The sequence below is a fragment of the Pantherophis guttatus genome, chromosome 13, assembly GCF_059756535.1.
Source record: "Pantherophis guttatus breed Tessera chromosome 13, ASM5975653v1, whole genome shotgun sequence".
Taxonomy (NCBI): domain Eukaryota; kingdom Metazoa; phylum Chordata; class Lepidosauria; order Squamata; family Colubridae; genus Pantherophis; species Pantherophis guttatus.
Genome location: NC_142075.1, coordinates 4758439 through 4771197, shown reverse-complemented (window position 1 = coordinate 4771197; position 12759 = coordinate 4758439). Strand labels below are relative to the sequence as shown.

The window sequence follows — 12759 nt, the reverse complement described above, 5'->3', positions numbered from 1 at the left end:
TCCTTGCCTCACTCTTGAAGAGAGACGGAACAATTCTATATGTGGGGAAGAAATTGCTTTGGGGCTCTGCAAGGGAAAAAAAATCAACAAAAAAATAGCTTTTGATTTCTGCTTCTTCTTTTTTTTGAGCCATGTTTGCTACAGAGGTTCTTTCATGCCCAAACAGAGCTTTTAACTCATCTTCCTCCATTGGGCTGCTAATATTCCTTACGGGGTGGAAATCTAGTTTTGAATTCACAGAAAATAGAGACTTTTGGGGAAAGAACCATCAAGAGATGGGAGAGAGGGAAGGATGGTCCAGAGGGGATCTAGTTTGCGTGATGCGAGGAGAAAGGTAACACCTATTCTACACCTGTATCTATTCTACACAAGTATCGGAAGAGTAGACTAGCACTGATGATGTTACCTAGTTGGGTAATGAAACATTGGAAGGAAACAACTGAGCTTGGAGAGCACCAAGGACCCCACAGTCGTCCTCCTCCTCCTCCTCTTAATCCACTCTGCAAAACCCATTAGCACTGATAATGTTACCTAGTTGGGTAATGAAATGTCTGTAAGAAAACCTCCAAGCTCAGAGAGCACCAAGGACCCCTCGTATTGAAAGAATGGTTTTATATCTGCTCTTCACTTTCTTCTGACTGCATACACCCCAATTCCTTCATGTGGTCTAGTCTCCCAGTTCTTCACCATCTTTGTTGCTGCTCTCTTTACTCTATCCAGTTGCTCAGCTTCCTTCTTGTATGGTAAGCAACTAATACTGAACTCATTATTTCCGTGGGAGATGATCAGGCTCCGAGGGAGGGAGGGAGAGATCAAACACCAGGCTCAAGGTTGACTCAGCCTTCCATCCTTTCGAGGTAGGTAAAATGAGGACCCGGTTTGTGGGGGCAATAAGCTGACTTTGTATAAAATAGAACACCACTTGGGGGGGGGGGGTGAAAGCCCTACTAAGCAGGTATATACAAAAGTATGAAGGCTATTGCTTAACGCATTGTAAGCTGCCCTGAGTCTCCGGAGAAGGGCGGCATATAAATCGAACCAATAAATAAATAAATAAACAAACACATCATCAGTCATGAGTCCCTGCGTGCCCACAAGATATCTTAAGTCCAGCCCACCTTGAATTCCTTCTTATCTCCTGCTAATTTCCTTTTACCATTAGTAGTTCAGATTCTTGTAGAGAGCTCAATAAATCTTTATACCCAATTGAGCTGTCTGAATCTCCTGATTTTCCTGGCACTTGACAATTTCAGACCTTTGTAGCATGGAATGCTTGCTAGCTCTTCCTGTGATCTGAAGCTATATTTCTATGGGTGCACCCCAAAACTGCCTTGTCTTTTTTGGCAGCTGCAGGACACTGCTGGTCCATGCTTAATCTGACACTTAGACCTTTCTCACAAATACAATTTCTGAGCCAAATACCACTTACTTTGCAATTGGGCATCTCACTTTCCCTTTGGCAGTGCAGAACCTTAATTTTTTTTTGCCACAGCATTTTGGTGGAATGGCTTCCATGCTCAAAGTCTGCCTGAAAACCTGCCTCCAGAAGTGGTGGGTTCTCCAATATTGGAGGTTTTCGAGAAAAGACTGGACAGCCATTTGAGTCGGATGGGTCCCAACTTGGTCTTCTAAGAAAGAAAGAGTCCCAACTCCAGTTGTAAAGGAATTCTTTTACTACCGTGTTTCCCCGAAAATAAGACCCTGTCTTATATTTTTTTGAACCCCGAAATAAGCGCCTGGCCTTATTTTTGGGGAGGTCTTATTATTTTGGGGCGCGTGAAACAAGATGGGGCTCCTCTTGCTATCTTACCTCATTTCCAGCTCTGCGTTTAAATATTTTCGGGGAGGGCTTATTTTGGGGGGGAGGCTTATTTTAGCGCATGCGCTCAAAAGCCCGATTGGGCTTATTATCAGGGGAGGTCTTATTTTGGGGGAAACAGGGTAAAAGCCAAGTGGTTACAATAAGGCAAAGCTGGAACTGAAATTTTTGCCTGTAAAAGCTCCCTGGATAATTTTTCCCTTTCTCCTCCTGGTTATCTTCCCCTGTTCGGTTGCTTTAAAATAAATTGCTTTGGTAACGGTCCCTGTCTTGGTGGGTTGGGTGATGTTGTGTTCCATGCAGACGTGGGCTTCACACAATTTAAAAACCGGTTTGCCTAGTGCAGAACCGAAAATGTGAGCGCATGTGCGTTTTGCGAGAGAAAGCGCCTTCCGAACTTGCAATTTCATGCGCATGGCTTCCCGCACACCTTCTCGGGCAGCTGCGGTGTGTAGAGCGGGCGAGGCACGGAAATCAGCTGGGCAGCATGGGCAGGGCGAGCAAGCCAGAGAGTGAGATATTGTTCTGCCCCAGCTACGGACCCCAAAGAACGCAGCACACACACAGTCCGTACAAACCTTAATTTACTAATTAAAGACTACTAATCAGCTTTCTTAGTAGTTGTTCGAACACAAGTACAGTTTAAATCAGTCTTTTCTGAACAAGGGCTGTTAATTTAACTTCATTTAACAGCCGACAAGAATTCAAAGAATAATAACTCAGTTCTGAGGCACAGTATTTCAGATAACCATAATTTTACTGTGGTTGGCAGAATGCCCAGAAGCAATTTGCAGGAAAACTGACAAGAGAGAAACAAGAGCCAAATCAAACGTTTTCTGGAATCAGGACGCGAAGGAATTTGAACGAAGTTGTTTCCTGCAAATTGCATCGTTTTTTGTATTTGTCAGCTGGGCTCCCATTCTGAGACTTATGGTAGATTGATCTGACTCTTATCACTAAGCTACTGCACATGTCCACATTCTTTCTTCCACATTCTTAATTGCCACCCTGACACTCTCTGCTTGAACATTTCTTAATAGGACGGTGGATCCTTGGATCAAGTCTTGAAGAAGGCTGGCAGAATTCCGGAGAAGATTCTCGGCAAAGTCAGCATTGCAGTAAGTATGTCGTTTGGGCATGTGAAAAGACAGATGCCAACATGGTTAATGTCACCAGGTGGAGGTCCAGAAGGGAGAGAGCACTGAGAACATTTTTAAGGCAACAAGACATGGAATTCTTCCTCCTCCGCTTCTTCTTCCTTCCTTCCTTCTCCCTCTTCTCTTCTTCCTTCTTTCCTTTTCCTCCTCCTCCCTTTCTCCTTCTTCATCCTCCTTCTCTCTTCTTCCTTTCTCACCCTCTCCTCATTCCTCCTTCTCCCTGCCTTCTTCCTTCCTCCTCATTTCTTCCTTCCTCTTCCATCTTATTCTTTCCTCCTCTTCTTCCTTTCTTCTTCTTTCCTTCTCCTCCTCTTCTACCTTCTTCTTCCTTTTTTCCTTCTCCCTTCTTTGTTCCTCCTCCTCTCTTCCTTTTTCCTTTCTCCTTTTCTTCCTCCTTTTCCTTTTCTTCCTTCTTCCTTCTACCTCCTCCTCTCTTCTTATTCCTTTCTCCTCCTCCTCCACCTCCTCCCTTCTTCCTTTTTCTTCTGTCTTTTCTTTTCAAAATGAAGGCCTCAAATAAGGCTGACTATGCAAGAGGCAAAATCAGGGATGTTTCTCCCCTTAACACTCCCCCCCCAGGAATTGTAAATCATGTAACAGCCTCTATTTCTCCATCCCCCGGGAACACATTAGCTGGGTCCTGCATCTCTCGCAAAGAAATGACTCACTTGCCTTTGGAAGAGCTGTGAATTATTACGAAAGACCGATCCAGATGGGTGAACATTTGTGGGTGCTATTGCCAGAAGTTGAAGCCGATGGTGTTTAATAACAGCTCTCTGTTCCTTGGCACACAATATAGATTGGGGTCACATAGAGAGAAAAACAGAAAAAAATAAGTGAAAAATCTGTGTGCCTCTCTTTCTGCTTTCCATCTGTCATAATCTGCTGAAACCCCCCCACCCAAAAAAACCCCGCTTCCCAGTTTTCCTAAAATTTTAAGACAACGTAGATGACCTGCCTCAATGTCCCTCAACTTTGTCACCGTTAAGATGCGTGGACTTCAACTCCCAGGATTCCCCAGCTAGCAATGCTGCCTAGGGAATCCTGGGAGTCAAAGTCCATGCATCTTAAAATGGACAAAGCTGAGAAACGTTAACCTGCCTCATGGAAATTGCTCCTGTGCTTGGTTGAGCTGCAAAGAATTTTTCTTCTTTTATTTACACACAAAAAAAAAAATAGTGGGCTTGGAGAAAATGTTAACAAGTACCTGGGTGTGCCTGCATCAAATTGGAAGATTCTATCAAGAAAAAGTTAATTTTGACAGTTTGTCTTGGGAATCCAGATTCCATAATCCAACCATAACTCTGCAGTGCTTTAGATTCAGTTGAAAAAGGTTGCTTCCAAGTTTATGAAGGGCAGCTGTGTCGTTTGCAGTAAAGAGGTGGCTGCTCTAAAGAGATTGTGTCTAAAATAATAAATTTTTTATCATTTTTTAAAAAAAATATAACATAAAATTTCAATTTTTAGTTAAACAGTGTCTTGTCTGGGTACAAATATTTTTAGGAAATAAAGTGTTTATAACAATATTCATTACATTGGTATTAGTTCTATAATAATAATAATAATAATAATAATAATAATAATAGTTTAGTTTATTGTCATTGTACCTCATACAACAAAATTAAATGCCATCTTCAGTGTACATCATACATAAGAAAGCTATAAAAAATAAAACACAAACACACATCCTTCACATTCTATACAATTGAATTGAAAACCCCTGATACTGCATTAAGATTGCACTATATGGTAGAATTCAATATAGTTACTGCCCTGGGATAGAAGTTGGTTTTCAGCCTATTTGTCCTTCTTTTTACTATCCTGTACCGTCTGCCAGATGGTAATAGTTCAAAAAAAAAAAAAAAAAGGGTGAGATTCAGGATGAGATGGATTTTTAAGAATGTTTGGAACTTTCTTAAGGCAGTGGGAGCTATCAAGCCCTTCCAAAGAGGGAAGAGGGCAGCCAATGATCCTCTGGGCAATGATGTTAACCCTCTGGAGTGCTGTCCTGTCTGCCACTGTGCAATTGGCAAACCATACACAGGTGCAGTAAGTTAAAATACTCTCTATAGTGCAGCGGTAGAAGGTCAGGAGCAGTTTTCCATTCAGCTGTTATACTAATAGCTTCCAAGTTTGTGGAGGGCAGCTGTGTCGTCTGCAGCAAAGAGGTGGCTGCTTTAAAGAGATCTGTGTCTGAAATAGTTGTTGAAGCATGGCACGGCCATAAAAATTTCTGAGGAACAGTAAACCGGAGCAGGATACCTGTTAGGCTGGGGTGTTTCCCCCTCCCTTCTATTAAGGCGGAATATGGTTACGTTCCTTCGAATGTTGCATGTTGTTCATTGTTTGCTTGTTGCAATGAGTGCCTTGTTTTGATTCACAGGTCATAAAAGGTCTAACGTATTTGAGAGAAAAGCATAAGATCATGCACAGAGGTAGGTGATTTATCTTTCCTTCGAGCTGGTCCTCAACGCAGCCAGATTTTCTTCACTCGACGTGTTTTGCTAAAAATTGCAAGCAGGGACCGTAGGTGGGAGATAGAAATGTCAAGAAAATCAGGTTTGCAGCTGTGATTACAAAACTGGAACTCTATCCCAAAGGTCTATGGAATCATCCAGGTTGTCCCAAAGGTGCTTTTTTTCCCCCAAGAGGCAACTGGACTTTCTGGTTTTTCTTTGAAGACCTTTCGCTTCTCATCCCAGAAGTTTCTTCAGCTCGGATTGGATGGTGGGGAAGGGAAGGATTGATACTCTTTGCAGACAGCTGCATTTAAAAGACAAAGGCCACTCTTTTGAAGACAACAAAGTTCATATTTTGGACAGAGAGGATCACTGGTTTGAAAGAGGGGTCAAAGAGGCCATCTATGTCAAAATTGAACAGCCTTCTCTTAACAGAGGGGGAGGGATACAACATCATCTATTGTTGTGGCCCGCCAGCGGCCTGCGCGGATCGTGGCTGATCCTGATGACAAGGAGGCTGGTGTGGTGTCGCGCCAGCAGCCTGCGCAGCCGGCGCTCACGTTGGACAGCGAGGAGGTAGAAGAGGATGTGGTGCCAGAGGCAGAGACTCAGCCAGGGCCTTCAGAACCTCCAGAGGCTCCTTCAAGTGGAGAGAGCGAAGTGGAGGAGCCTCTTCTCAATGCTCGAGCACGCAGGGCTGCCAAAAGGCAGGAGTGGCTACTCAGGAGGAGGAAGTCTCCTCGAGAGTAGGGCTTGAGGATAATTGGCCACTCCCTTAGCCTATTTAAGTCACACACCGTTAGTAAGTTTCTTGCTGGAAACAACGTGTAATTATTACAGAGCATCTTGGAGAGTGAGTATCTTATCGTATCTTGTCTTCTGGGCTGGTTGCCAACCTTTGCTGGACTTTGTTTATTCTTAGTACGTTATAACTTTGATAAAGACCGTTGGTGTGTGTCACAATCCTTGGGAATCCGGAGCTGGGGCAGAACATCTATCTCCAGTCTACAATACAGTCCTTTCAACAGTTCCAAGAAGGCTCCACACCCATTTGCACCACTCAGGTGACCCTGAGGACACAGACAAACCTCCAAGCGGCCTCAACAACTCTAAAAGGATGCAAATGACCAGCTGTCTCCAAGGAGTATAAATCCTTCCATTCTCCACCATCCAGCCAGAGCTGAAGAAGCTTCTTGGATGAGAAGCGAAACGTCTTAAAAGAAAAACCAGATAATCCAGTTGCCTCTTGAAAAAAGCACCCTTGGCTCTACCCCAAAGGGCCTGACCTCCCTCCCACCCCACATACACCCCCCCCCTTGCAAATCACCTGGGGAGTAGTCCCATCAAGGCTGCTGCATTCCCCTGGCTTGAAAACCGGGGGAATAAAAGTAGTCCTTGACTTATGGCCACAATGAACTCAGAATTTCAGATGTAAGTTATTGTCATAATTCGAGTTTTCAGGTGACCAGACTCAGTTTTACGATTGTCTGTACAATTGTTGCAAAACAAGTCACTATGGAATCCCATGGTCGCTGAGTGAAGCACTTAAAGTGAATCCAGCACAGCTAATGGGCGTTTTTTGCCATTTTTTGCCAGGAAATGACAAAAACCATGGCAAATCATGATCAGATCATTGCAGGACATTGTTGTAAATGCGAGGCGTTTGCCAAGTGCCCAAAATGCAATCACATGACTTTGGGAGGGGTGCAGCAGTTTGTAACTTTGAGGATAGGTTGTAAGCAGGGGTGAAATGTAAAATTTGTTACTACCGGTTCTGTGGGTGTGGCTTGGTGGGTGGGTGGGTAATGTCACTGGGTGGGCATGGCCAACTTTTTTTTTTTTTTTTTAACTTTTAAAACCATTTTTCTACAACCTCTTCGGCCAAAGAGGTTATAGAAAAAATGCTTTTAAAAGCCTCTGACGATCCCAGCTGATCCCACGCAATCATCAGAGGCTTTTTTTTTTACTTTTAAAAGCATTTTTTCAGCTGAAGAGGTTGTAGAAAAAATGCTTTTAAAAGTAAAAATAAGCCTCTGATGATCGCGCGGCTCAGCTGGACAATGGGGGGGGGGCAGGGATTTTTGCTACCGGTTCTCCGAACCACCCGCCACCATCGCTACCGGATCAGGCGATCCGGTCCAAACCGGGAGCATTTCACCCCTGGTTGTAAGTACTTTTTAAAAAATTTGGTGTAACTTTGCATGGTTGTTAAGCAGCCAGTCATAAATCGAGGACTACCTGTACAGGTAAGTCCTTGACTTAGAACTGTTCATTTAATGACCGTTCAGTTACAACAGCCCTGAAAAAAGTGACATGCCCATTTTTCACACTTACAACCTTTGTAGCATCCCTATGATCATGTGATCAAAATTCAGATGTTTGTCAATCGGTTCATACTTATGACCATTGCTGTGCCCCAAGGTCACATGATCACCTTTAGTGACCATTTGATAAAGCAAAATCAATGGGGAAGCCAGATTCACTTAACAACCATGTTACTAAATTATCAACTGCAGTGGTTCACTTAACAACTGCGGTAAGGAAGGTCGTAAAATGGGACAAAACTCACTTAACAACTGTCTCTCTTAACAACAGAAATTTGGGGCACAATTGTGGTCATAAGTCAATGACTATCTGTATTTTGAGAGGTTTGAAAAAGCTTCACCTTAGGTAGGAAGGATAAAAGAAGGGAGGGAGAGGAAGAGAAAGAGAAAGAAAGATTGCTGTAAAACAAAAAAGATGAAATGGAAGAAAAGCATCTCCGAACATGTTTAAATAAACTAGGATAAAGAATGAATTATTAAAAATTAAACGAGAATATATATGATTAAAAATTGAGAAAATAGAATTTGAGGGCGAAAGAAGATACTGTTTATATAAACAAGAATAGAAACATTAAGATTTGATTAAAAAATGCGGAAAAAGAATACTTTGGCAGAAATTGTAACTAAAATATATTTGGATACGACAAATTGTATATGATATGATATGATATGGTCAATACTCTGTTTCATAAAATATGTGGGTATGTGTCGGGTGGGGGGGAAACCTAATAAAACTTGATTTAAAAAAAAGCATCTTAGGCACCGAGTTTCAGACCACTTTCTACCTAGGATGCCTGTATCGTGTGAGGTTTGCCATTTATTTATTATTATTTATTTATTAGTTCGATTTATATGCCGCCCTTCTCCGGAGACTCAGGGCGGCTTACAATGCGTTAAGCAATAGCCTTCATACTTTTCTATATACCTGCTTAGTAGGGCTTTCGCCCCCCCCAAGCGGTGTTCTTTTTTATACAAAGTCAGCTTATTGCCCCCACAAACCGGGTCCTCATTTTACCTACCTCGGAAGGATGGAAGGCTGAGTCAACCTTGAGCCTGGTGAGAATTGAACTCGCAGTAATTGCAGGCAGCTGGCAGCTAAATACTACCTTTAACAGTAGTTTAGTCCACTGTACCACCAAGGCTCTTATGTTGGCTTCCTGCAGAGGAGCGAGGAGTGGGGGGGTTGTGCCCCAGCACGAACCCGTCACAGCTCCCCAGGGGCAAATAATGCCATTTGGACAAGTCGATTCGCTCGATATTCTCACATCTACCGGCTTGTTCCTGCTAGTCATTATTGGACACTCAGGTGGCGGAAATCAATACCTGAGTTCAGAGAAAAATACAAGATGGGAAATACAGCTGAGAAAAAGGAGACTGACGAAGCCGTGAGAAACAATGTGCCAGAACCGGATGTTGCTTTGGTGCCAAAGAATATGAAAACTTCAAAGCTCTTTTCTGCTCTTCCCTCCAAGCCTCCGTGATTTCCACCCATTTTTAAATGGCAGCAACACACCCGCTCTTCAGCGGCCATTTTACTTTCTTCACTGTTGGATTTATTTTGATTTTTGTTTACAACAATTCAGGGAAAAGGAGGGGTGGGGGGAGGAGTTCTTCTATGTTCCCCTGTGAGGGTCCCATAAGATGCTACGCCTAAATGAAACACAACCATCTGCCGTTGCTCTGAATGGCCTTTTCTTTAGGGGTAGGTAAGAAGGGGTGAATAATAAGGAACGTGGCGGCTCCGTGGCTAAGACGCTAAGCTTGTTGATCAAGAAGTCGGCAGTTCAGCGGTTCGAGTCCCTAGTGCCGCGTAACGGGGTGAGCTCCCGTGACTTGTCCCAGCTTCTGCCAGCCTAGCAGTTCGAAAGCACGTTAAAAAAATGCAAGTAGAAAAATAGGGACCACCTTTGGTGGGAAGGGAACAGTGTTCCATGCGCCTTTGGCGTTGAGTCATGCCGGCCACATGACCACGGAGACGTCTTCGGGCAGCGCTGGCTCTTTGGCTTTGAAACGGAGATGAGCAGCACCCCCTAGAGTCGGGAATGACTAGCAATATGTGCGAGGGGAACCTTTATCTTTTTTAAGAAGGGGTGAAACCACAGCCCAGGGATGGATAGATGAATGGATTTATTTTTTTATTTAGTTATTCTGTCTGTCTGTCCGTCCATCTATCTAATCTATCCGTTCTTGTGTTTTTTAAGGCACTTTGCGTCCTCAAGTGGAAGCAGCAAGCAGCTCTTTCCCACTGCTTGATGCCTGCTTTCCTCGAACTCGGTCCCCTCCTCCTCCTCTCTGCCTGCCTGGGTGGGATGAATCGCAGATGGGATTGCTTTCTTTCTCTGGGAGCCTTAATGCAGGGCTAATGACTGGATAAGTGCTGTGCTCTGCTGAGTGGTGTCCTACGCCCACGGGAGGGAGGGAGGAGGGGGAAAGGGGGCTGTTTGCAAGGCTTCAGTCTTGGTGGAGAAGCCGTTGCCTGGTTACCAACAGCCTTCTCGCGGGGAAGAGGAGCATCCCATCATGTCCTCACCTGCCCGGCAATCCGGTGGTTCTCCAAAGAGGTCGAGATGTTGCAGGAAGAAGATTCTGATTCTGCTGATTTACTTCAGGTGGAAGAAGCCCATTCAGATGAGCAGGAGACCTAGCCAAAGGTGGATCCTGGCTTGTTCCACAAGAGTGGCTTGTAGAGCCATCTGGAAATATTCCTGCCAGACAGCGCTGGCTGTTGCTTTTTGGATACCGACAACAGCTGGGTTTTGGCATACAGGTAGTCCTTGACTTATGATCACAATTAATATTGCTAAGCAAGACAGTTGTTCCATGAGCTTTGCTCCATTTTACGACCTTTCTTGCCACCGTTGTTAAGTGAATCATTGCAGTTGTTAAGTTAGTAGCACGGTTGTGAAGTGAATCTGGCTTCCCCCTTGACTTTGCTTGTCAGAAGGTGGCAAAAGGGGGGATCAGGTGGACCCTGGGATGCTGCAACCGTCATAAATATGAATCAGTTGCCATTCATCTGAATTTTGATCACGTGACTCTGGGGATGCTGAAATTGTGGTGTGAAAAACAGTCATCAGCAGGGGTGGGTTCTACTTACCTTTACTACCAGTTCGTATCGTGCCCGCAGAGTTCCTCATGCGCAGATCACTTATGATGACGTCAGGGTCAGTGGGCGGAGCCTCCCAATAGTTTTACTACCAGTTCTATCAAACCGGTCCGAACCACCCGCCTCCTTCGCTACCAGATCGGGTGATCCGATCCGAACCGGGAGCATTTCACCCCTGATTTGATCCCCTTTTACGACTGTCGGACAAGCAAAGTTAATGAGGAAACCAAGTTCGTTTAATAATTCTGTTACCCTTAACAGCTGCAATGATTCACTGAACAACTGTGGCCAGAAAGGTTGTAAAATGGGGCAAAACTCACTTAACAACTGTCTCGCTTAGCAACAGAAATTTCGGGTTCAAATGTGGTCGTAAGTCGAGGACCACACCTGTATATGCGATGGGTTACTCCTTTTTATATTAAGGGTTTGAATATTGGTCCAGCACTACAATCGAGAACGCATGGATGGATTTTACGATGTCATGCGCTGCCAACAGGAATAGCTGTCCCAGAGCTAAAATATTTGAAGTATTCTCCATTTTTTTCTTCCCCCCACCCCCACTCCCTCTTCCTGGTCTCTCCCTCCAGATGTGAAGCCCTCAAATATCTTGGTAAACTCGAGAGGGGAAATCAAACTTTGCGATTTTGGGGTCAGTGGACAACTGATTGATTCCATGGCCAACTCTTTCGTGGGCACGCGATCTTACATGTCGGTAAGTGCAGGCCATGAAATAGATGAATAGTCGAGTTCAGACATAACAACAGCCGATCAGTGTAGTGATCCATCTCTTGTTGTTTCCTTGCCCGCAAAGCGCACAAGTGTTTTTGCACAGGAATGTACAACGTTAAGGGTGCCCTCTCATTTCTGCCCAGGGCTGTTGTTTGAGGCAGAGGATGAGAGATGTTGCATTTTTTTTTTTTTTTTTAATTTGATTTATATGCCGCCCTTCTCCGGAGACTCAGGGCGGCTTACAATGTGCTCAGCAATAGCCTCCATCCTTTTGTATATTTATACAAAGCTTATTGCCCCCACAACTGGGTCCTCATTTCACCTACCTTAGAAAGGATGGAAGGCTGAGTCGACCTTGAGCCTTGGAGAGATTCGAACCTGCAGTAATTGCAGGCAGCTGGTCTTAATAACCAGCTTAATAACAGGGTGCCTTAAACCCCTGTACTATCAAGGCTCTTTAGCCTAACAAAGAGAAGACGTAGGGGAGACATGATAGCCATCTTCCACTACTTGATGGGCTGTCACAGGGAGATGGTCGACCTATTCTCCAAAGCAGGGCTCTCCAACCTTAGCAACTTTAAGACTGGCTGAGGAATTCTGAGAGTTGAAGTCCACAAGTCTTAAAGTTGCCAAGGTTGGAGAGCCCTGCTCCAAAGCACCAGAAGGCAGGCCCAGAAGTAATAGGTGGAAGTTCATTAAAGAGATACAACCTAGACAGTGAGAAGATTTAATCAGTGGAACAGCTTCCCTTGTGGGTGCTTCATCACTGGAGGTTTGCAATTAAAGATTTGATATCCATTTGCCTGGCATGGTATAAGAACTACTGTCTTGGGCAAGCAGTTGGACTACAAGACATCCAACGTCCCTTCCAGTGCTAGGATTCTATGATATTTCTTTTGGGGAGTTTCAGTCATGTTGAAGGAGTAAAATTGGGGCTGAAATCCAGAGCTTCTTGGGTTGGTTGTACATCTGGAGATGTACATCTGGAATCTAGCCTTCCCACAAATCAGCTGCCCTAGTGGGCATGGGCCGTCAAAAGAAACACATAACAAGGGTGCTTCCTGTTCCCCTGCAAATTCCCTTTGGGAGGGCAGAAATCGGGGGCCTATTTCTAATCAAAGCACTAGGCTGCTTTGATTAGATAGCACCAACCACCATTTCCAAC

At 44.3% G+C, this 12759-nt stretch overlaps 1 protein-coding gene across 1 annotated transcript in view; it reads left to right on the top strand.

Moving 5' to 3' along the window:
- Nucleotides 1–12759, top strand: part of MAP2K1 (mitogen-activated protein kinase kinase 1) — a 46005-nt gene that overhangs the window by 23797 nt on the left and 9449 nt on the right. Inside the window, exons 4-6 of the mRNA XM_034435457.3 lie at nt 2860–2937; nt 5360–5411; nt 11453–11577. Of these exons, the coding sequence (XP_034291348.1) occupies nt 2860–2937; nt 5360–5411; nt 11453–11577 (255 nt within the window). The remainder of the gene's footprint in view (nt 1–2859; nt 2938–5359; nt 5412–11452; nt 11578–12759) is intronic.